General features: G+C 49.2%; 2 protein-coding genes across 12 annotated transcripts; both read left to right on the top strand.

Annotated features, from left to right (window-relative positions):
- The first annotated feature begins 17 nt into the window (after window positions 1-17).
- ankrd27 (ankyrin repeat domain 27 (VPS9 domain)) lies at window positions 18-18,368 on the top strand. 11 transcript variants are annotated; one of them, XM_077568898.1, is made up of 27 exons: window positions 18-302; window positions 2,713-2,820; window positions 4,234-4,344; window positions 4,427-4,753; window positions 6,144-6,203; window positions 6,923-6,976; window positions 7,046-7,111; window positions 7,181-7,257; window positions 7,959-8,080; window positions 8,651-8,729; window positions 8,818-8,950; window positions 9,032-9,112; window positions 9,208-9,329; window positions 10,300-10,382; window positions 11,323-11,438; window positions 11,564-11,656; window positions 12,139-12,372; window positions 12,762-12,827; window positions 12,942-13,067; window positions 13,135-13,179; window positions 13,756-13,863; window positions 13,959-14,183; window positions 14,246-14,365; window positions 15,713-16,073; window positions 16,387-16,450; window positions 16,559-16,619; window positions 16,776-18,368. In XM_077568898.1, the coding sequence occupies exons 2-27, from the start codon at window positions 2,719-2,721 to the stop codon at window positions 17,886-17,888; spliced, it is 4,149 nt and encodes a 1,382-aa protein (XP_077425024.1). In that variant the 5' UTR covers window positions 18-302; window positions 2,713-2,718; the 3' UTR covers window positions 17,889-18,368. The 11 variants fall into 11 exon arrangements, with proteins under 11 accessions (XP_077425024.1, XP_077425025.1, XP_077425021.1 ...); XM_077568899.1 differs by having other exon boundaries at window positions 12,175-12,372; window positions 13,989-14,183; window positions 15,713-15,886; window positions 15,980-16,073; window positions 16,387-18,368; XM_077568895.1 differs by having other exon boundaries at window positions 13,989-14,183; window positions 15,713-15,886; window positions 15,980-16,073; window positions 16,387-18,368.
- On the top strand, window positions 18,363-21,254 carry tmed6 (transmembrane p24 trafficking protein 6). Its single transcript, XM_077568914.1, has 4 exons — window positions 18,363-18,782; window positions 18,934-19,060; window positions 19,227-19,378; window positions 20,557-21,254. The coding sequence occupies exons 1-4, from the start codon at window positions 18,363-18,365 to the stop codon at window positions 20,782-20,784; spliced, it is 927 nt and encodes a 308-aa protein (XP_077425040.1). The 3' UTR covers window positions 20,785-21,254.
- The last annotated feature ends 1,361 nt before the right edge of the window (window positions 21,255-22,615 follow it).

Below are 22,615 nucleotides of genomic sequence, written 5' to 3'. Positions count from 1 at the left end.
AAGCCGACAGAGGGCGCTATTGCTATTTGGCCATCTGCTCAGCGCTTGTCATGGCGCGTCAAGTGCTGCTCGGCTCGCTTGATTTATTCGACGTGTTTAATGGAAAAAGGAAGGAAGGACTGAGGCACGTTTTCCTCCTCGAGTCTCCTCAGGCCAGGACAATAATGGCGGTCACTCAGCGAGAGGCGACTTGACTGCGCGCGACTCGTTCGCCGCCGCTGAGCTAGGCGGCTAACGGAGCCGCACCCGCCAGCGACGTGACGTGCTAGCAAGACGCCGGATGAGGCGAGGACGTCGACAAGGTAACGGCGAGCGAGTCGACAACCTTCTTTTGTGTCTCGTCGTCTTCACATCACACACGTTGCGGTTGCCCTTAGGTGGGTGCTAACGACGGCGCTTTGGTTGTTAGCTGCTGGCGAAGCTAATTGTGCGCACTTCCGGGCCCGGTTCGGATTGGCCGAGTCACAGCAGCCGACAACACACAACAAAAGCAACATCATGTCGTCCGAAATCCACATTCGTCAACATCACAAAGCAACTCCGCGTCGTCCTTTGGATTTCACTTGACGTGGTCAAGTCTCGACGAGCTCTGCCAGAGAATTCATTACACAGAATAAACTTCAATTCATGAATGTCAGACGTATTCGTATTAAAAATCCTCGGCAAAGCAATCGATCAGCTTTATTTGCATACAGACTCGAGGTTGCCAGATACACAAGCACATTATATTAAGCAATTCTATGCAAATATATACAAATAAGAATGCTAATAAAAGAAAGCACTCGCACTCACACACACACACACACACGCCCACGTGTGCCCAGATGTCTCATATTGGCGAATTGTATATATATATATGTTATAATCAATCAGATTTTTCCTTCCACATTTCATAAACATGAGGTGTAACTGTAAATGGTGCAATTAGTCCTCATTGAATGTTTAGATGACTTAGGCCCAGTACTACACACACACAAACATACACAAACATTTTTCTCATTTTGTGTTTCTGGGGTTGATGAAGATAAAAAAGAAAGAAAGAAGAAGGCAACAGATTCAGTCTCATTGAAAGTGTGTGCCGATAATCTCAACGCGCAACACTACATGCATGCTGCAAAAGTTCTGTTCCAGCGCCAATATTGAAACTTGAAAGTCCTCCAAGGCACAAATCGCATGTGATCCAACGTGATCGCACTAAAGACAAAGACGAGCAAACATGACTGGAAATGTTGCGTTCATGTTCCTTGAGTGTTTGTGAGAAGCAGCAGGAGCGTTTTAAACATCAAACAAAGACTTCTTTATTAAGTAATTGAATGGAAGCGCTGACGATCAATGAAGTCAATGAATGAAACTGTGAAAGCATCTTACAGAACCAGCTGTGATCATCATGTGATAATAGCAACGCGGTTGCCAAAAGTAGTTGAGTGGCGCCTGCACAAACGCCACATATAATTGACGACGGCCATTATAATGGCAGTGGATCCGATTTTTTTCTAATCCCCCCCAAATTGTTGACTATATTTCCTCAAACTGCTTTTCCCCTCATAAAACTGCCTGTAGCACCCCAAAAAACGTGAACATATATTTTTCATTTTAAAAACCAGCATTTGTTCTCAAGACAATCACAAATCCCAAAAGCAAACCAAAAAACGAATTGTTTTGAATGTTGAATGTCAACCCCGTGCTTGCGTGGCTTTTCACCGGGAACTCCGTTTTCCTCCCACATTCCAAAGACACGCGTGGCAGGTGAATTGAACACTCCAAATTGTCCATAGGTGTGATTGTGAGTGTGGATGGTTGTTGATCTGTGTGTGCCCTGCGATTGGCTGGCAACCAGTTGAGGGTGTACCCCGCCTCCTGCCCGAAGCCAGCTGGGATAGGCTCCAGCATCCCCGCGACCCTTGTGAGGAAAAGCGGTCAAGAAAATGGATGGATGGACGGATGGGAAAGATTCCAAATGGAAAAGAAATGTGTTTTGCTTTTGTTTTGTTTTTGCGCGGGAGGAAACAAAAGGGAGCTTTTCATTGAAGGCCTCCTGTGAGGTCACCAGGAGGTCACGTGGCATCCACGGACGTCATGGCTGGTGCGAGCGTGTCCCGTCACGAGGGCTTGGGACATTCCGGGCTGGCCGTGGCGTCACGTGATCTCATTCCTCACTTTGATCCCAAGTGAGGAGCAGGAAGCAGCTCAGTCAGTTTGTAGAGGACGGTGGTTACAAGTGTGTGCGTGCGTGTGTGTGCGTGACACGATGACGCTGACGTGTGAGGAGGTGAGTGAGCGCACACTTTGTCGTCGCACTTCTCAGTGTCACGTCTTGCTTTTGGTGGACTTCTCCATTTCCTGCTTCCTCTTTGCGTGTGTAACAAATGGTTGCATTCATTTATTGTGTGTGCGTTGGAGGCATTTCTTTTGTCGTTATGTTCAACGAAAACCACAACATATGTTGAAAGGTTCCTCAAAGAAGTTATTTTCGAGCCCGTTTGGGATTTTGATCAGGCAGTGTTGCTTATCTTTGTCAACTTTGCTTGTCAAGTCCCCTTTGATGACGGCCTACACAAATCAACTTGGCTAACTAATATTTCGATATAAAACCACGCAAGATGCTAAAAGTTAGCAAGCGAAAGTGTGCCAATGAACCTGCGTGAGGAAAACTCCCGCCCCCTCCAAGGTGCCCCCTGCACTGATTAGCACCCGCATGTGTCTGACTTGCAGCCCCCCATGGCGGTGTACGACGAGGACATGGCCAAGAACCCGTTCTTCGTGGCCTTGGAGAAGCTCAGACCGGACCTCTGCGACCGCGTGGCCCAGCTGCATGGCATCGTAAGAACTTCATGTCCGACACAACCAATCAACTTCTCGTATTTTTCTCATTTTCAATTCAATCTAATCTTGCGGTCATCTTGTAATCTTTTTGTTGTGTGTTTTTCCCGGGGTTATACGTGAGCACGGCTCGTTTTTGGGTCCTTGTACAAACCGTGACAGATCAGAGTTTGTCCCGCCTTGCCGGCAGAATGTTGGGTTGGCTTCCATTGAGGTTTGGCCACTTCTGCCCTTTGTCACGCGTTCTGTTCCGTTACGCACACGATTCGCAGGCGCAGTCGAGACGTTGAGGTTCTCCCATTTGGCAGCCTCAGTAACGGATCTCGGGACCCAAGTCTGGGCTACCCTGTGAGGGCAGTCGTACCACAAGCGTATCGCTCCTTGAAAGCGTCCCACGAGCAAGGCATTTTGTTGCTGGGAGCTCAAACATGAGTTTGTCATTTCCCGGAGGTTTGATTAATTGTCCTCATTTCCTCTCTGGCTTTGAAGACTCGAGTTCAAACAGTTCATTCAATGAAGATAAGATCCAAACGCGGCTCTTGGCGGCACTTGAAAGAACACGTCGGCGTGACACCGAAGCGTCCCGTCATCCAAAAAGGCGCGTTTCACGCCGCCAAGCTTGGAAGTTACGAGCGCGGTTTTGCTGCTTGACGGTGGCCTGCCGGTCTGGAAAAAGACATGCGCGCAAGCTAAATGCGTTTCCGCAACAAACTGGCCAATATGGCCGCCTTGTGTCACAGAAGCATCTTGTTTTTCTGGACGTCGGCTTCTTTCTCGCTTCTTCTGACGTCGGCGCCTTTGGTGTAGCGAGCGAGCCGCATTAGCTTACCCACAATCCTTGCGGCTTTTGCCTGTTGGTTCGGCCGCTAGCTAACAAACGCAACATCATCTGCAATACTATTTGTTTGTTTGCACAATAGACTGCTGAGTTTTATCTTGAATTTTGAGATCTGTACAACAAATGTTCTCAAAATCACATTCTCGTTTTTTTGGGAATCTGTTTAACTTTTGCTAACGAAACCATGCAATTTCAGAAATACTTATTTGACACATTGCAGTGAAGATATGTCCAATATCAAATCTCAAATAATATCAATGTCCATCCCTGGCCTTATTTGAATAAATCAAAAGTGAGAAAATATTAAGCAGTCACTTAAAAAAAAACTACTAAGCTAAATATTGGTGCTGTTGTGTTTGTGTTTTGGCAAACAGAAAATGCCGCTGCCGAAATATCCAGAATGTTCCCGAGAAGTGCTGAAAGTGTCGGCATCTCTGATTCTGACCTAGCATTTGGCTACATTAGCTTGTCGTTGAAGTGTTTCTAGCCATAAATGTCGCAGCTTAGCGACGTTAGCATGTTTGTAGCGCTACAGTGGACTGCTAGCTGTATTAGCTTGTGGCTACATGCAACAGGTTCTGGTTCCGTGCTGCGGAAGTCTAGAGGGCAGCATGTTGTCGGAACTTCACTTTGACAGCTACGTGCTTCAACCCGCGGACGACGGATACCAGACGGCAGACGGGAAGGTCGCCATTTCTTTTCTTTTCTTTTTTAAATTTATAATAATCCACTCTTAATCCTCAACATCGTTTGCACTTTTCCTCGCAGGAGGTCCGGATCCATGACAGGCAGGTCCTGTTGGGGTCGGACTTCCCGTCCCCGGTCTCGGTCCCCATCCTGTTTGAGGAAACCTTTTACAACTCCAGGGAGGAGAGCTACAGCATCCTGTGCATCTCCAGGCCCGTGGACGCGGCCCAGCCCGACCCGGCGCCGGCGGCGGTGTCGACGAGGGCACCGGGGTCGGCGTACCACCTCAGGAACCTAGAAGAGGTCAAGGAGTTCCTGGGCCGCCACAGCCACAAGTTGGACAAAGTCCTGGGAAACTTCAGTCAGGCCTTCAAGGAGCACGACAGGAAGGGACTCCGGCACCACATAGTAGGACGCCTTCTCAGCCTTTTGTCACGTGACGGCTCAACAATCACACGTGTATCTGTCAGCTGATGTGGCGAGACAACGTGAACTACGATGTCGATATGTCGCATGAAGTGGCCATAACATGAGACGATGTTGATATGTCACATGGTGCGGATGCCACACCGCACACGACCACGACACAACATTTCTTGACAATAATATGCTACATGTTAGCTCACAAGTCCGAACATGACATTCGGATGAATATGCAGCAAAATCCAGCCCTTTTTACGCATCTCAGGCGGCGGCCATTTTTGTCATTTGCTGTCGACTACCGATGACATCACAGTTGCTCAGGCAACAAGCAATCACAGCTCACCTGTTTTCTGAAGCTGAGCTGTGATTGGCTGTTACCTGAGCATTTGTGATGTCATTTTCACTCGACAGCGAGTGGCAAAATAGCCGCCTTACGAAATGGATCAAAACGGCTGGATTTTGCTGCTTAACTCATTAGGGAAGTAACGATAACGGCAATATCGCGATATCGCGATATTGAAACTGCCACATTATATCGTGTCGTCAGGTCACGATATTAAAAGCAGCGCATCTTTTCAAAAAGTTGGCTTAATTTCCATTGATGCAGTTCTAGCACCCTCTGGTGGTTAGTTTTTTCAGTGTAGTTGAATTTTCACAAGGCATGTTTTGGCCCTTCTGTGTTTCAAATCCACGCTAATGGTCGGATGAACGTCGTATGTCAATACGATGTTGTCCAAATTGACAAGGCTGGGTCCTCGGAAGGCCGAATTTGTCGGCTGCATGACGTCACTCCCAACGCAACGCGACAGCACCGACTTATGACGTGTGCTGGCATTAGCATATATATATTTATATATTTTTTATATATGATATTTTTCCTTGCTGTAATGTACAAAAGCACAATATTGTGTGTTTTTTTTTTTTTTTTGTATGAGCTCTTTTTTTTTTTTTTTTTACAATATTGTGACCATTTTTTGTGTCGCCAACCTCCCCACAATATTGTGATAATTATCGTATCGTGACCTTCATATTGTGATAATATCGTATTGTGATGTTTGGATATATCGTTACATCCCTACAACTCATATTACACTAACCAGAATGCCGTAATCAGACTAGCAGGGCTGCATAGAACATATTAGTGTCAACACATTTTGAGAGGGTTGACTCCCCCTTTACTATATTTAGCCCCTCCCCCCCCCACACACACACGCACCTCAGTATGGCACCATCTGTGACCACATACCGTTAAAAAACAAATTTTGGGGATGAATTTGGTGACAGTAAGTCAAAAATGACCCCATGCTAACGATGTGTCACATGACGTGTGTGAAATGTTTGTCCGGCTGATGCTGTTTTTTTTTTTTGGTGTCAGGACTCGGTCCACGGCTTGTACACGCGTTGTCTTCAGTGTGTGCTGCGAGACGCTCGCTTGGTAAGTACAAAAAAAACGAAACAAAAGCTCAACTCGAGTTGACGTGCTTGCTGATGTTGACAATCACCATCTCTGTCGCCGTGCGAAAACCTTGCGACGCCGCACAAACAAGTTGCACTGTGCTCTTGATTTTAGATGATTAAAAATCATGTGAGGCTTCTTCATCATCATCATCATCATCATCATCATTGACATTTCATCTTATCCTTTTTTAGAATTGAGCCTGAAAATGATCACGTGGATCCAAACGGATCTTGGCTAGAAAACGCTGTCCGTGCAGGTGGTCGTTTGGCTTCGTGGAAACGTCTTTTGGGATTCTAACCCAAAAGTCCGAATATCCTGACGGGCAGAGGTGGCAAATCTCGGTCCGGAGAGTAGAAACCCTGCCGCGGTTTGGCTTTAGCCCCAAATGCTAGGCTAGCTCGCTCCATTGGTTTACTTGCCAGAGATTAGAAAAGCAGGTCAAGAAAGTAAAACACCCTGCCAGAGTTTGCCTTTGGCCACACGTGCTGCTCGTGATGATCTCGTGTAGCTGCTGGTCGAGTACAAGCGAGAGTGTTGGCAGGGAGCGCGAAAATCAATTAGTGGCGGCCCGTCACAGATAAATGGGTCATGTTAAAATGCGCCGATCTCTTCAATGACATTACAGCCAATTGCACAATTTGTTGATGATGATGATGATGATGATGATGATGACGATGATGTCATGCTGTGTTCAGAAAGTCCTGGCCAAGCAGGATCTCCAAATGACTCTTCTGAAACAAGCAGTGGAGGTAATGAAGAAGAAAGTCCGTCAAGTATCGTAAGTGGCGGGCTCAGCGTTCTGTTTGTCTTTACGTCAGGTGTACGTCCATCACGGCATCCACTCGCTCATCTTCAACCTGGTGGGCACGCTGGAAGCTAGCCAGGTGGGCGGAGCCTAACTCTGTCAAGGCGACGGCCACCTGACGCGCCTCGTTCTTCCGTGTGTCCGACAGGACGCCGCCTTCAACAAGACCACCAGGAGTCTTCACGAGCTGCAGCACGAAGACGTCGGCGTCAAAGCGCACTTCAGGTGGGCACAAACACAAAATCAACCGGAGGACTCACCGGCTGATTATTTGCTTTGCTGCTGAAAGCAAAATCATTCCGATAAGATGTGATGCGCCATCCAAATGTATTTTTGTTGAGCAAAGGTCGTACGTGGTCGAGGGCCGCCATGCGCTTTTGTCTCGGGCCCGACCGACCGATCGATCAGCAGGCCGATTCAATTGGCTCATTTTGGCCTTTCGAGCAAAATCATCTGCCAAATGGCCATGTTTGTTTTTAACTTGATGTACTGTAACCATTTACAGCACTTGTAACACTAGCCTCGTTTATGACATAAGATTGTATTTGTAAATACTGACAATATGATGAAATGTGCTGATAAGGTCATTCTATGGATCAAAACAAAGCAAATCTTTCAAGGTTAGCAATACAAGTTGTGCATGGAATTGACCTCGATGTCAACATTTTACACGCAGGCTAACGTCCGAAAAGCAGATCAAACACAAAATGTGCTCAATATAATGACTGGTAAGACAAAAACACATTTGAGAAGGATTGGTGTCCACCAATAGACAAACGATCGAGCGGTCGTCACAAGGCAAAGCCAGCTGCCTGTTGTGTAGGATGCTAGGTGCTAACGAATGCTAACAGGTGCAGGCGGTCCCAGGTGGTGACGCGTGCCGCCTTCTTCTCTTTCTTCTCCTCCTCCTGTCGTTGTGCTTTCAGCATCAACTTGTCCGCCGCCAAACGGGAGCTGAGTCAACTCAACCGGCAGACGTCGCCGCTGCTCAAGCTGCTGTGCCTGCGCAAAGTGGCCTTGACCGCCACCCGCACGCCGGCCTCCGCAGGTAGCGTGGCGCCACGCGCGAGCACGTCACGTGCCTCGCAAACCTCACAAGCAAGCTTTGGAACCCGCATCCCTTTGGATTTCACGTTTCCACACACGACTGCGATCAGCACGTCGCCAAAAGAAAGATGAGGCCGAACGATGATGTGCGTGGGCGGGATTATTTAAATGAGTCACATTTGCGACGTCAAAGTGAGGCCGAGTTGAGAAGAAGGGCACGTTCTCAGTCACTTTTGTACGACGACGTTTTCAAATTTCAAATGATGTCATTTGATATATTTTTGAAATTTGCCACTTTATAAAGTGGCAAATGTGTGAAGAAGAACTTGCGAGAAAAACCTGCAGCGGCTGCGAACTCGTCAGATGTTTGTTGGCACCCTGGAAGTTACAATCCCCTTCAAATGATACATTTTCTCCGTTTCAACTTTTGACCTGTCCAAATATTGAAATTTGGCACTTCCACATCATTGTGTTGACTTTTTATTCACTTTTCGTGAATTGTCTTTGTATGTATTTTGCACGTGCGTGTTTGACTTTTGTGTGTTGTGTGCGCTTGTTGACATTTGTGCAGTCAGTATGGAGGCGGTGTGCGCCGACGACCTGCTGTCCGTCATCCTCTACCTGCTGGTCAAGATGGAAATCCCCAACTGGTGAGTGGGCAAGACGCTGGAGCCTGGAAGGTGCCTGCAGGTCATGACCTCTGCGTGCGTGCGTGCGCGCGTGCGTGCGTGCTTGCAGGATGGCCAACCTGAGCTACATGAGGAACTTCAGCTTCAGTCAGTCCAGCAAAGACGAGCTGAGTTACTGCCTGAGCACCTTCGAGGCGGCCGCGGAGTACATCAAGCTGGGAAAGCTGCAGCACGCGCTCTCTGTGCGTACACGCGCACGCACACACACGCACGCACGCACACACACGCCTGCACGTGCGGATGAAGGTGCGTGTTGTGTTCAGGGTTGCCCCGATGCCAGCAACAAGCTGCATATGAACGTGGACCTCGCCGGCGCCTCGACGCCCATCAGCCGTTTGTTGGAGGTCAGCCGGCGGCGGGACCTTCCGACCTTCCGACCTTCGAGCTTCCTTCACTTCCGTGGCGCCGGTCACTCACGTGTGTTTGCGTGTGCGTGCAGCACGTGGCCAACGGGAACGAGGCGGAGGTGGAGCGTCTGCTGAGCGAAGGCGAGAGCGAAGAGGACGTGCGGCCGTGTCATCCTTTGTGCTCATGTGACCTCTGTGACCTCCAACTGTCCGGGTCAGTCTTTTTGCAAATGTGCAGTACGCAATCAAATCAAGCCAATGATCTGTCTTTTGCGTCATGAAGTTGCAAATCGACATTTGTGTCCCGCTTATTGTGACAAATCATCAACGTGAGCAATTTCTTCACGCAAACGGATATTGTTGATTCTTAGTTAAAGGTCATTTGAGCAGAAGCGTGTTCGTGTAACTGCTCGTCTTGGCATTAGTCAGGACCCCCGAAGATGCTTTGAAAAAGGTTGCTGACCTCCCGATCAACTCATTTCCTGAGTTCCCGCCGTAATGCTAGCAGACGCTTTCAAAGCCTCTCAGCATATTTTCCACGCTCGCAATAGAAGCAACAAACGTGGCAGACAAAAGCCTACGCGCTCTTCTTTCGCCAGGAAAAAAAAAAGTTTGTTTCTAGTTAAGGTTTTTTTTTTTTCTTCTGCAGTAGATGATAAGGTTGCGTTTGTCTAAAAATGCCGTTTCTGACCAGAAAGCAAAAAAGGGAGCCGGTTGTATTTCATTCAAAATTTTGGCCTTTTGGGACCCTTAAACCAGCATAAACAAGACGAGCCTCACACACTGTGTGTAGGAGTGTGAGATGCCTAAACATGTCTGACATCCAACGCGATGACCTTTTTATTTTTGACATGAAAATTCCATGCATCGGCGCCATCTTCAGGCGTGTGTCAGCCATTGCAGTGCTTGTCAAAGCTGAATTTGACCAACAAGCTGGCACCGAATGAGTGAAATGTGGAAAGTATTCTCCACACTGCCCCCCCTTGATTTGCAGCGGTACTGCAATGTTGAGTGGCGTGATCGCACCTGGCCACCTAAGTGGAATGTTTTCTCTGAAATTTCACCCCAAAGCCAAACGTTCCCAATTTTGGGGCGCAGTCGACGGCGCACGCGTGACGTGGAATGCGATGCGATTGGTCGCTTGTTAGTGGCGAGCGTTTGACTGTCTCGGCTTGTGTTTGCAGGAAGTTGAACGACCCGTCCATCGTCACGGCGTCCTCCAGAGACGAGCGAGGGTACACGCCTCTGCACGTCGCCGCCATCTGCGGTCAGCTTCATTTTTATGTCTGTGTGTGTGTGTGTGAAAGGGCAACTTCTTACACTAACATGGGTGCGAACTAAGGGCCGCTTGAGTTGTCGGGATGCAATTCATCGCAAATGTTTACAATATTCCATTATTTTTTTCTCACTGGCAAACAATCATATGCAAATTTGATGTCCTTTTTTTTTTTTAATTAGCCAACATGAGTGCAATCATTGTCATTTTTTGTGTTTGATAATGTAGGCAGTCATGAAGTCATTGACTAGCAGCCGGTTTGACTGAAGCAACCCCCTTCGCTCCCATCCGTTTGATTGGATTTCGACAAATTTTGCTAGGCCCACAGAATATTGTTTTCTATTGCTATAAAAAGAAACATGGAAACTACCAAAAGAAAGATTCGAGTCTCTTGTTTCATCAGGGGAAAAAGTATATTTGTGTTCTTTTTCTGTTTTGCCTCAATTAGCATTAGAATGTAGCGAAGTTTCATCGTTATTCACAAACCTGTTGAAAATACTTTTTTGCCACATGGCCCTAGTTGAACTTCCACCTGCTGGCCGTTTATGTAATAACTACCGTTGCTTTAAGTGACCTCTTCAAGTTAGAGGCTGCATCAAAGCCTTCTGTATGCTGGAGCATCAAAAACGTCTAAATACGTTTTTGGGACCACGGTTATATTTGAAATAGAACGCATTTATATTTCAATCTTTCATGCAAAGGTCAGAAATCTGTTTTTTTTTTCAAGAGGAGAAAATCTTTCTGGAAGTTTGCTCTCGGGAGAACTACAGCAAAAAATAAAAAAGACGCAGCAAAAAGTCCATTTTGATGACGTCGTCGTCTTGATCATGACAAATGTGGATTTGGGATTTTGAGAAAACAATTTGACATCCGATGAGGGAACATCCCCCCCGCTGCCCACGCGACATCACGTGTGTGCGTGTGTTTGTAGGTCAGGCGCAGCTGATTGACCTTCTGGTGTCCAAAGGAGCGCCGGTCAACGCGAGCGATTACCACACGCTCACGCCGCTGCACCTGGCGTGTCAGAAGGGACACCAGGGAGTCACGGTACGCTCTCAAGGCGCACTCTTGCGAATCGGCCCCGAGCCACACGTCGCCCCCCCAGTTCGGCAAACACTTATTTAGTGTGCGTGTGCGTGTGCGTGTGCGTGTGCGTGTGCGTGTGCGCGCAGCTGCTGCTGTTGCATTACAAGGCAGACGCGGACGCTCAGGACAACAACGGCAACACGCCGCTGCATCTGGCCTGCATGTACGGACACGAGGACGTGAGTCGCACCTTCGTCACACTTTCATACTCGCCGTCAACGGGAAAAAAGATGTGCTTCTTTTGCAAATGTCACATGACATCCAAACGGACTGTTTGAGGTTTGAGAGCTGCGCAAGCTTTGAAAGTCCAAACGTGACCTCGTCCGAGCGTCTTTGTCCTCTTTTGCGTGGCGGCTGATCGGCCAGCGTCACTTTTGAGGACATTCGGCTCCACTTTTTGTCCTGGCTTGCAAACAAAAGCAGAGCCGCAAAATGTCAATGGCGGTCGGCCACGTTTCCACGGCAACTGACGGCATTGATATGCTCACGGCCGGTCGCCGTCATCGACCTGAAATGAATCGCCATCGCTCAATTTGCTGAAAACAAAATGATGGACACGAATATGAAGATCGTTTGGATGTGAAAATGAAACAAGTTAAAAACGTAAAAAAACGCACGTGCATGCCCGGCAGTCGTGTTGTGTTCTTCTTGTCATTGAAAGTGTGTGACGGCGCTGACGGCCATGTTTGCGCGGCAGTGCGTGAAGGCGCTGGTCTACTACGACTTCCAAACGTGCCGCTTGGACCTGCCCAACGACAAAGGCGACACGCCGCTGCACCTGGCGTCGCGCTGGGGTTACGAGGCCATCGTCGGCGTTCTGCTGGAGAACGGCGCCAGCGTGCACGCGCTCAACAACAACACGCACACGCCCGCCCACTGCGCCCTCAACTCAAAGGTCAGCGCGCGTTTGGAAATCCAAGTGAGGCCGCCTCCCCAAAGCTTGCCGTTGCCAGTCGATGCCACAAGATGGCGCCAAAGCGGTTCCAGTGCTTCGTTCAACGAAATGAAAACCGTGCAGAATTTTGAATTTGACTTTTGAGATTTGGACGGTCAACGTTCTCCAAATCTCATCTTTTACTTAAAAAAATCAATCAATTTAGCTTTCACAAATACTGCAAAGCCATTTTGAGCACTTTGATATGGCGAGACTTTGCTTGCGCTCCTTTTCATGATAAGAAGTCGGAATGCTACTGGTCCAGGCACAGATCCTTGGGGGACGCCTTAGCAAAGTGCAAATGAGATTGCAGGCAGTTAGTTGAAGTTGACGCGCTCGTTGGTGTGCAGGTGTTGACGTTGCTGCAGAAGGACGAGGAGCAACGCTGTGGGAACGGCGGCGGCGGCGGCGCTCATGTGAGGACGCCACAAACACACACGTGACGACACGTGACACATTCAGCTCGCTTCATCCGTCTCGTCTGTGGCTGTCTTGGCCCCGCCCACCCCCCACCCCCCCATCCCCGTCAGTCACCCGCGCGAGTTTCCCCTCAGACGAGCGAGCGCAGCGGTCGGCGGTCGTCCACGTCGAGCAGCGCGTCGTCCTCACCGGGCTGCGAGAGAGCGCCCGAGAGAGCGCCGGTGCGACATCGCCAGGTGACGCCGGCGTTGGCCCAACTGAGCCGCTTTGTTGCCGTGGTGACCGTTGCTGTGTGATTGACAGGTGGAGAAGCTGCTGCGGGCCGTGGCGGACGGAGACGTGCAAATGGTGACGGCGCACGCACGCTCGCACCCTCGCACCCTCGCACTCAATTTTGTTCGTTTTTCTCTCTCGCTGTCACACGCTTTCTCTTTCTCTTTTCTCCCAATTTTCTTGCTCTCTTTTTTGCTTCTTGCTCTCTTTTGCTTTCTGTCTCTTTTGTTTTTCTTTCTCAAACACATATTCTCTCCATTTCTGTCTTTCTTTCCCTTTTCTCTCGTTCTCGTCCAATTTCTGAATTTCTTCATGTCCTTCGTCCTCTCTCACTTCTTTTCACTCATTCTTTCGTCTCTTTTTGTCTCCGATTTTCTCTCTTCCGCACTATTGCTCTCTTTTACTGCCATCTTAATTTCTGTCTTTTTTTTTATATCTTTCTCTTTATCATTCTCATTTACGTGCTTGTGTTTGTCTCACACTGTTTCTTTAAAATGTCTCCATCTTTCTCTCTGTAGGTCTCTTATTTCACTCTCTCCCATTCCCTCCGTCTCCATCTGCTTTTTCTTCTCTCTCTCTCGTTCCTCTTCATTTCCCTCTCTCAACCTCTTCTCTTATTCACTCCTCCTCACTTCTGTGCGTGTGTTTCAGGTGCGTTACCTGTTGGAGTGGACGGACGAAGACGAGGCGGACGCGTCGGCCGAGGCGTCTCTGTGTCATCCTCTGTGTCAATGCACGACGTGCGCGCCGGCGCACAAGGTAACGACGTTGCAAACGTTAGCATTAGCACGAGGGATGCAACCGTCTCATGGTTCGATTTTGTTCTTGTGCTAAAATGCTCATTTGTCGAGCAGCCGCCATTGATGTGTGTGCGTTGTCTTCAGGCGCGCGCGGTCCCGTGCGGCGCGCTGTGCGTGACGAGCGCCAACGTGAACGGCGTGACTCCCCTCCACGTGTCGTGCATGTACGGTCACGCCGAGCTGACGTCGCTTCTCGTCCGCCGCGGCGCCGACGTGGACGCGCGGACCGACCGCAAGGCCACGCCCCTTCACCTGGCCAGCCAGAACGACCACCTGCAGGTGGGCCCGTCCCGTCTCGGAGCGATTGGCAGCCGTTGACACACCCGCGTTGGCGTGTTCAGGTGGTGAAGTTGTTGCTGGAGTGCAACGCCAAGCTCAACAAGAAGGATCGCTACGGCAACACGGCCTTGATACACGCCTGTCTCCATGGCAACCTGGACACGGCAGCCACACTCATTCAGGTGGGCGTCGACATGGCAACAAACGCGCCATCCGACAGCATCGGCGTGTCGAAGTCGCTTCAAGCGCGTCCGCGCGCGTTGTCGCCGTCAGTCGGAACGCTCGTCTGCGCAAATCGGCTCCATTTCTCAAACGGACGCCATTTTTTTTGAACTTGTGTTTTGCCTCTTCCTTGACTGCACGGCAGCTGCGCCGCATTATGTGGCCTCAAGATCAAGGTTGTTCTTCGAAACAAAAACAAAAGAAAAGAACTCAAACCAAAGTCGAAACAAACATTTTCCTTCATGTAATAAAATGAGGTCAGCCGATTAAGATTTGTGATCATAATTGATGGCGTGACTTCAATCAATTCATCTCAAATTTGATATCTGTTCTAAATGAACGAGTAACAAGTGCTCTCCGTTTTTATTTGTTTTTGCCAAAGTAAGATGTGAGCCCGTCGGAGCGAGGTCCGTCAAGCCACAAATGCGCGCGGGAACGGAACAAGCGCTGGAAAGTGCGAGCGATCGAGTCCGCTTGAAAACTTTACGACGGACGTCAGCACGCTTGCTGGACTTGAGTCTGTTGGACGCGACCTGGATTGGATTTGGGGATGCTGAAAGTAGCACTAAAGAACTTTTACACCATAATCAAATATTCTCATAACGCTTGTGATGAAACACGGACTTCGAACCAGTTGAAGGTTCCTTTGCCGTGGTTTGAGGGCTTCGGATCATTTTTATTGGCACGACGCCACTTTGAGGAGACGAACGTGCTTGATGGCATCCGTGACCGCTTTCCGCATTCGTTACAAAACCGGAAGTCCGTTTGAATGTTAACGCGTGATTACTGCAGAAGCTGCAAAACAACTGAAAAAAAGCAAAAAAGAAGCGACCCAGACAAAAGGACAGTCAAGGATCAACATGGGCCCGGATTTCATCCTCTGGCGTGAGCTCAAAAAATGCGCCTGTCCTCATGGGAAATGCGGTCTTCCTTTAAACATAATGATACCGCTTTTGTCCATATGGTGCCGCCGTAATCAAGCTCAACTCAAAGTTACTTAGTGTTGCTTTAAGTACCTCGGTGATAGAAAAGCACAATACTCGAGAAAACACGTTGACATCCAAAGGAAAAGCTAAAAAAGCTCAAAAATAATCACAAAGCAAATTCCAAAAGTGTTTGAACCTCGTTCAGCGCTTAAATTCTGGATTCTTTTTTTTTTTGGGGACAATAAGCCAGATTTGTGTTGTGTTAAAAATGCGTCGTTGAGACCAGAAGGAGTCGGTCGGCGCGGTCGGCGCGGTCGACGCGGTCGGCGCATCTGGCCTTTTGATGTTCTCATCTTGTGCCGACGTCGACGTGTGCTTCAGAGCGAAGCGCTGGTGAACGCGCGCAACCGTCACGGCAACACGGCGCTGCACTGCGCCGTGCGGGCCGCCCACCTGGTCTTGGTGGATTTGCTGCTCAAGGCCGGAGCCTCCCCGCACCTGCGCGACAAGAAACACAGGACGCCTCTGGACGCCGCCTGCCAGCAAGGCGGGAAGGTGACAACCCCGCCCCCCTCAGGCCCCGCCCCCTCGCTGGCCGCAAGCAAGCGCATGTGTGGGCGGCGTCCAAACTTTGCTGTGCTTTTGCAGAACACGGAGATCGTGCGATCGCTGCAGAGAGCGGCGGGACTTTCTCCCGATGACGAACCCATCAAACTTCTCTCTGTGCCCAAAGGCACTCTGGGTAATCCACAACACAAACAAACGTCACCTCTCGCTTTGTCCTCTTCTTTCTCTTCCGTCCTCAATTTTTCATCTCTCTTTTCTTTCTCGCTCTCTTTCGTTTGTCAGAAGTGCAAAACTTGAACGTGGACTTCCTGCATCGACGAGCTCTCATTTGTGCCAGTTTCCAATTCAAAACTGCCGCTTTGATTTTTTGAATGCCGATAAGAATCAATAGGAGAAAAGATATTGTAATCTTTTCATTTTTTTGGCCGTCAATTTCTTGCGGAAAACCAAACGTTTCTTTCTCTGCTTTTCTGTGTGCTCGTTTGCAGCTCACAACTTCGTTCAGCGTCTGCGACTCAACGACGCCGCTCGCCACAAGTCGGCCTCCGGCAGGTCGTCGCCTCTTCATCGTCGTCCTCCTCTTCATCGTCGTCCTCCTCTTCATCGTCGTCCTCCTCCTCATCCGCGTCCATTCATGTGCTTTGGTGTGCTTTTCTGCAGGATTCAGCAGATGAAGAAAACGGCGTGCAGTCCAACAGGGCGCTCGGCGGCACCCGAGCAGGTCGGCCGCATCCACTACACGCACACACAAACGATGCGAGTGACAGGTTGTCACGCCCGCTTCGACTTTCCTGGACAAATGACCACAAACAGAATTCAACCACAAAAGTCTGTTAGCTTAATGCTCGCTTGGAATGATGTGCATGCACGCGCGCAGGTGAGTCCCCACGTGAGGAGGCAGCGGCTGCAACGCGGTGGCACAGTGGACGTGGTCGGCCCGTCCGCCAGCGCCGACGGCACCCCTCGCTCCAAGGGGCGGGGCCTGGCCCGCTGGCACACGCTGGACTCGGGAGAGGAAGCGCCACAGCCGGCCGTGGACGTGCGAATGTGGACGAGACGTCACCACGACCACGCGACGCACGAGGGCCTCGCCTTTGTGATGACATCACCGTTATCAGACGGACGGACGCCGCACGCCGCCGTGACGGAGCGCTCATCAGACGACGACGGCCGCCGCTGTGACGTCACCTCCTGTTTACCCGCAAGGCCCCCGCAACAGGTGAACGCCAACAACTCGCCTCACATCAAAGACACATCCATTTCTGGTGACACGTCTGACATCAAAGACAAAAAGCTCACGCGGGACACGCCCCTTGCCAGTGAAATACTCAATACCAGGGAAATACTGCAGATCCAAGACACGCCACATGTCACATTCAACACCAAAGACGCGCCCCTCCCCTGTGTTATGTCTCACATCGGTGAGGAAACCCGCACTCAAGACACGACCCTTTCAGGTGATGTACCCCACACCCAACACACACTTATTTCGGTTGACGTGCCCGGCATCAAAGACACGAGACTTTCTAGTGAACAACACAACCCCAGTGAATCGCTACACATGCCAGACACGCCCATTTTCAGTGTCATGTCCGACATCAAAGACACAGACCCTAAAGCAGACATGTCCCTCTCCTGTCACGCATCCCGTAGTGAAAACACGCCCCACAATTCGAGTCATGTGGCCTCCATCCAAGACACGGCCATTTCCCATCACACTGTCAACATCAAAGACACGCCCCTTTCCAGCGGCGCGCCAAGCTCCGGCGACACGCACCACATCCAAGACACAGCCATGTCAAATGACGCCAACATCAAAGACACAGCCCTCACTTGTGACACGCCCCTTTTCAGGGACATACACCGCATCCCAGACATTTCCACAGTCTTGCGTGACATTAAAGACACGCCCCCCTCAAGTGACACGCCCCCCTCAAGTGACACGCCCCCCTCAAGTGACACGCCCCACCTCAAAGACGCGATGCAGTGACGCGCTCAACTCACCTGCTCACATTTGGCTTGCTCGCGAACCTCAACATTTGGAAGCGTGTGCATGACGTCCACAAACAAACAGGAAGTGGCGAAATGGTTGCGCTGCCTTCCCATTGGTCCGTCACGTCAAGCCAGTCCACCGGTTCAAGTCTGAAGGGGGCGCTCTCACAAACCGGGACTTTGCAAACTTTGTAGTGTTTGCCAACAGGGACAACAAGGGATGGAGACGTCTACTATGTCCTTGGTCGTCTTCGTCTTGTGTGTCCTTCCTGGTGCCTTATTTGATTGACGCCTCAATAATAATCTTGACAAAAGCCCAAGCGGGAAATCAGCTCAGTACTTCTGCAAAACTGTGAATACTTTGTTTTTGTTTTTGTTTGGAAAGGCACAAAATGTTTGAAAAGTTGTCCGCACACTAACGAGTTTTCTTCTGGTCGTCTCGTGTTCGGACTGCAAATAAAAATCATCTTGCATGTTGCGCCTTTGCTTGATTTTGGCCATCAAAGTATTTGTACTCAGTTACTTGACACTTGCGAGTGAAAGTGTGGTTTGTGTTATCGTTGCGTTTGAGCGGCTGTCGGGCCGCTCGGCCTTCCCAGCCCGTTTAATGATTGGCTCGCCACGCGGTGGCGGCCGAGCGAGCGAGCGAGCGAGCGTCTTCAATCAGTCAGACATGAATCGGCACGCGCTCGTCTGCTTCCTGCTTCCAGTGTTGCTTTGGGCCTCGGGGGCCTGCGGGGGGCCCCTGAGCGGCCCCCGCCCCAATATGACGGATCAGGAGCTGTTCTGGGGCGCCGACCAGTACGACTTCTCGGTGCTTCTGCCCGCCGCCGGCACGGATTGCTTCTGGCACTTTGCCCACCACGGGGAGAAGTTCTACCTCAGCTTCATGGTTAGATGACGGACGGACGGACGGACGGACGGACGGACGTTCTTCGCTTGCATCACCCACCGCTACTAGTGCCACTTGCGCTTAGTAGGCTGCAAGTGGCACTAGTAGCGGTGGGCGATGCAAATGTTGTTGTTTTGCGGCGTTGTTGCAGGTGCAGTGGGTGACGGGCGTGGGCCACGACCGCCACCTGTCCGTCACCGTCAACGCTCCCGACGGCCTCCTGCTGTCCACCGTGGACGACGCCAACGGCCAAGTGGAGCTGGACGCCCGCGAGACCGGTACGTCGCTACTTGCGTGCAACGCGTCCCGAAGACGCTCGCAGTTGGACTCTGACGCGATCCGAGCGCGCGGCAGCCGCTCGCGATCCCCTCAAGGGGGCGCCGGCGTCCACTTGCAAGTCCTCTTTGACATGTTTTCATTTCATTTTGCCTTTGTGCACATCAGGCTTCTACCAGATGTGCTTCAGCAACTTCCACAACCTCTTGGGCAGCATGCAGGTGTCCCTCAGCTTCGGCGTTTACTACGAGCGCACCCCCCAAAAATTGCAACAGGACCACAACGCCGGCGAGCTCAACGGCACGCTGAGCATCATCGAGGTCCGCCGTCGCAAACTCGTGACAAATGTTTCACTTTTTTATCCGGCCTGAAAATGACAACATTGAAAAGGTTCTGATTTGAATATCAAATTGCTTCAAGTGAGAAATGGAGGTCGACGGTCTGAAAAATCAGGCGTGGTGTCATCGACGAGCGCGTAGCAACATCGCTAACATCATGAGAACACAAACAAAAGGAGCTTTTTTCCATGTCCAGATCAATCCAAATCCAGGCGTTGTTCCACTTTTGACATGTAGGGGGCAGTCTGCACTTTTCCAGAAGTTCATATACTGTACACCCAAATCCCTTTTTGACAAGTATTGACAGTTTTATGAGAGTCGTTTGGAAGTCGAATATAGGCAATCGTATCAATGTGAAAGTGTGTGAAGTTGGCTTTTGGATTTCCATACTTGCATTTATGAACACATTTTTTTGCCCTAAGTATTAATTAAGAAATGAATTTGAAAAAAAGTTACTGTATCGTCATTAACGTACTTCCTCAAAAAAACCAAACTATATTTTCCCATTTCAAGGAAAAGTCTCTGTAAAGATGCGCGTCGGCAAATGCGCTCAAATCTTTCCAGAAAGTCCGAGTGTGTGCGACGATCCAGAAGAGACGTTGAGCTGTCACAAAAACAGCAACTTTAATATAATATTGATGTCAAATTTTCAAGCTCACTCACACTTCCTTGACTTTATTTGCATGTAAATACATATTTGAAATAGACCGGAGCTTTTTCCAATTAATGTCTGCAACAAAACAATTCCAAGAGGACGAAGTGACAATATTCCTCCGAAAGACAGCACGGATTTTCTCATGACCGTCTTTACGTCGAGTCAAAGCGAGAGGATCCAGAAAAAGGACAGGACATTACAAAATGATTCTGGACTTTGGCCAACTCTCTTTCGGCAGGGTAACAAGATGGCGTCATGTGACCAGCCCGATCACAGGTCACATGACATTCGGACGCCATCTTGTTACCCTGCCGAAAGCGAGTTGAGCAAACTCTATCGACGGCTCTTCCCGACACTCCAAAATGCAGCAAATTGAGCAAAATGCCACAAACGGCCAACACGTGCTCATCACTGGCGCCATGTCAAGCGACTGCTGCGAAATGAGCGCAACGTCGTTGGCCCAACGGAAGTGAACGGACGCGCACTGACTTGCTTTCCCTCTCAGGCGTGGAGCCGGCGCGTGGAGAACGCCGCCTTCCACATGTTCCGCCACTACAACGCGGGCCGCCTGCGCCGCGGGGCCGACCACTTCCTGCTGGCGTCCAAGCAGCGGCGGGTGGGCTTCTGCTCGGCCGCCCTGGCCCTTCTCGTGGTGCTGGCCGGATATCTGCAACTGCGCTTCCTCAAGAGCCTCTTTGCGCCGCGCCAGGACGGCGAGCCGCGCGCCTGCTGACCCGCTGACCTCTTGGTTTGCTCGCCAACAGTCGCCTCCAAAATACAGGCCTGTTTTTTTTTTTGTCCATTTTTCTCTTGTGGCAAAAGCTCATGACTTATTTTGGCTCCCAAAATGCCATCTCTGCCACTGACGATGACGTCTAGTGACAAGTGGAACAATGCCATTGATTTCCACTAGATGGCAGAAGAAGCAATGAATTTGTATACTCACTAGTTGACGTTCACGCAAGGGTTCGATAGCAGTTGGAGTATTCAACTCTTGAGGAGTCGTTCATACACCTTCTACTTTGGATTCATCAAATTTCTAAAAAGCAACATTTATTGTCAAATAAAACAGATTTTGTTTTAAAGAAAGACATATCCGTCTCTAAATAGCATTTGCCTTCAAATTGCATGAAATGGATGACTTCAAAATGATTATAATTCATGATCCTAAAATGGCGGCTGATGCTCCAACGTACCAATACCTTGAAAAAAGGCCTCATTTATTTCCCAACTTTCTTTCTCCTTTAACAGCTGATGCCAGAATTTGCTTTCATCAAGTTCAACGGAAACAGTCTTTGATGGATACGGTTTGTCTCCGTGTGTCTTTGAGGTGCCAAGAACGGTTTGAAAATGCCTGTTTGATCAAAATCATGCACATTTTCGTGCGCTCGCATCTCATTTTGGTTTGCCGTGACTTAGCTCAACTTGTAACAGGAGTTTTGATTTGCTCTCTCCCGACCGTCGCTTTATTGCCTTATTTTTGTGCAAATGACAGAAAAACAGAAAATGCCTTTCGGCTTTGTTCTTTCCATTTGTTTGTTTTTTAAAATGCACATCTAATTTGACAAGCGCAGTTCAAATTGGAATTGTTCGCAAGCCGATTCAAATCACGTTTTTGCGTCAGGGCTACCTGAGCCAAAAAAGGCCGCTTTGTGACGACATCACTTCGCAAGGGCTCGTAGCGCGCATGCGCTATAGGACCCGCCACAGGGGGCGCGATTGGCTTCTATACAATTCCAATTTGAACTGCAGGTATGTTATGCAGGTCTCAAATATGTGCACTTAAAAAAAAAAGAAAAGGAAAAGAACAAAGCTAAAAGGCGTTTTTTGCTTTTCTGTCACTGCAACAAAAAAAAAAGGCAATAAGTCTCGATCAGTCCTAACATTGCAGTCAATAGAGCACACTCAGCACGGACTTGAAATAACTGGCGATTGCTGCACTCAATTCTCAACCGATTTTCATTGTTGTTGTTCGATATCATACCACAGCTATGCTGCATGTAGAGAGAAAAAAGTCCACGTGGATTGTTTTCAATCAATCCGTTTGTAAATCTGTCAAGAATTCCACAATTTATGAGTAAGAGCATTCCAAAGAGAAAAAACAAAACACAAATATCAACGAGAAATGAAAAACGTCTTCACTTTGGTTTTGCAGGATGATGACGTCAAAATATAGTGATGGAAAAGTGTGGTGGTTCTCGGGCGTCCTCTAGTGGTACGAAAATGAACCGCTGCCCAGGTTGAACCTTTTGGGGGTTTGTTTTCACGCTTTTATGTTGAATTAAAAACGCTTGTGTGTGATACATATCAATTTCTGCAAGTCGCGTGTTCATGTCCAAACATAATAAAACCACATATTTTCATAGCAGCTTAATCCCAATCGTGTAAAATATCTTTACCTGCCGGCGGTACTCGGAAAGCGACGCCTTTTTGGGGTTGAAAAATGTTGGCGAAAGTTCTGCTTGAGCTTTTCGAAAACTGATTTTTCGTCTCGTTTTATTATTGTACACCGTGTTTTCTCGTTAATATTTTGACTTTATTTGTAGAAAATGATTATTTTTTTC

Source organism: Vanacampus margaritifer, chromosome 6 (assembly GCF_051991255.1).
Source record: "Vanacampus margaritifer isolate UIUO_Vmar chromosome 6, RoL_Vmar_1.0, whole genome shotgun sequence".
Taxonomy (NCBI): domain Eukaryota; kingdom Metazoa; phylum Chordata; class Actinopteri; order Syngnathiformes; family Syngnathidae; genus Vanacampus; species Vanacampus margaritifer.
This window is presented reverse-complemented; position numbering and strand designations above follow the sequence as displayed.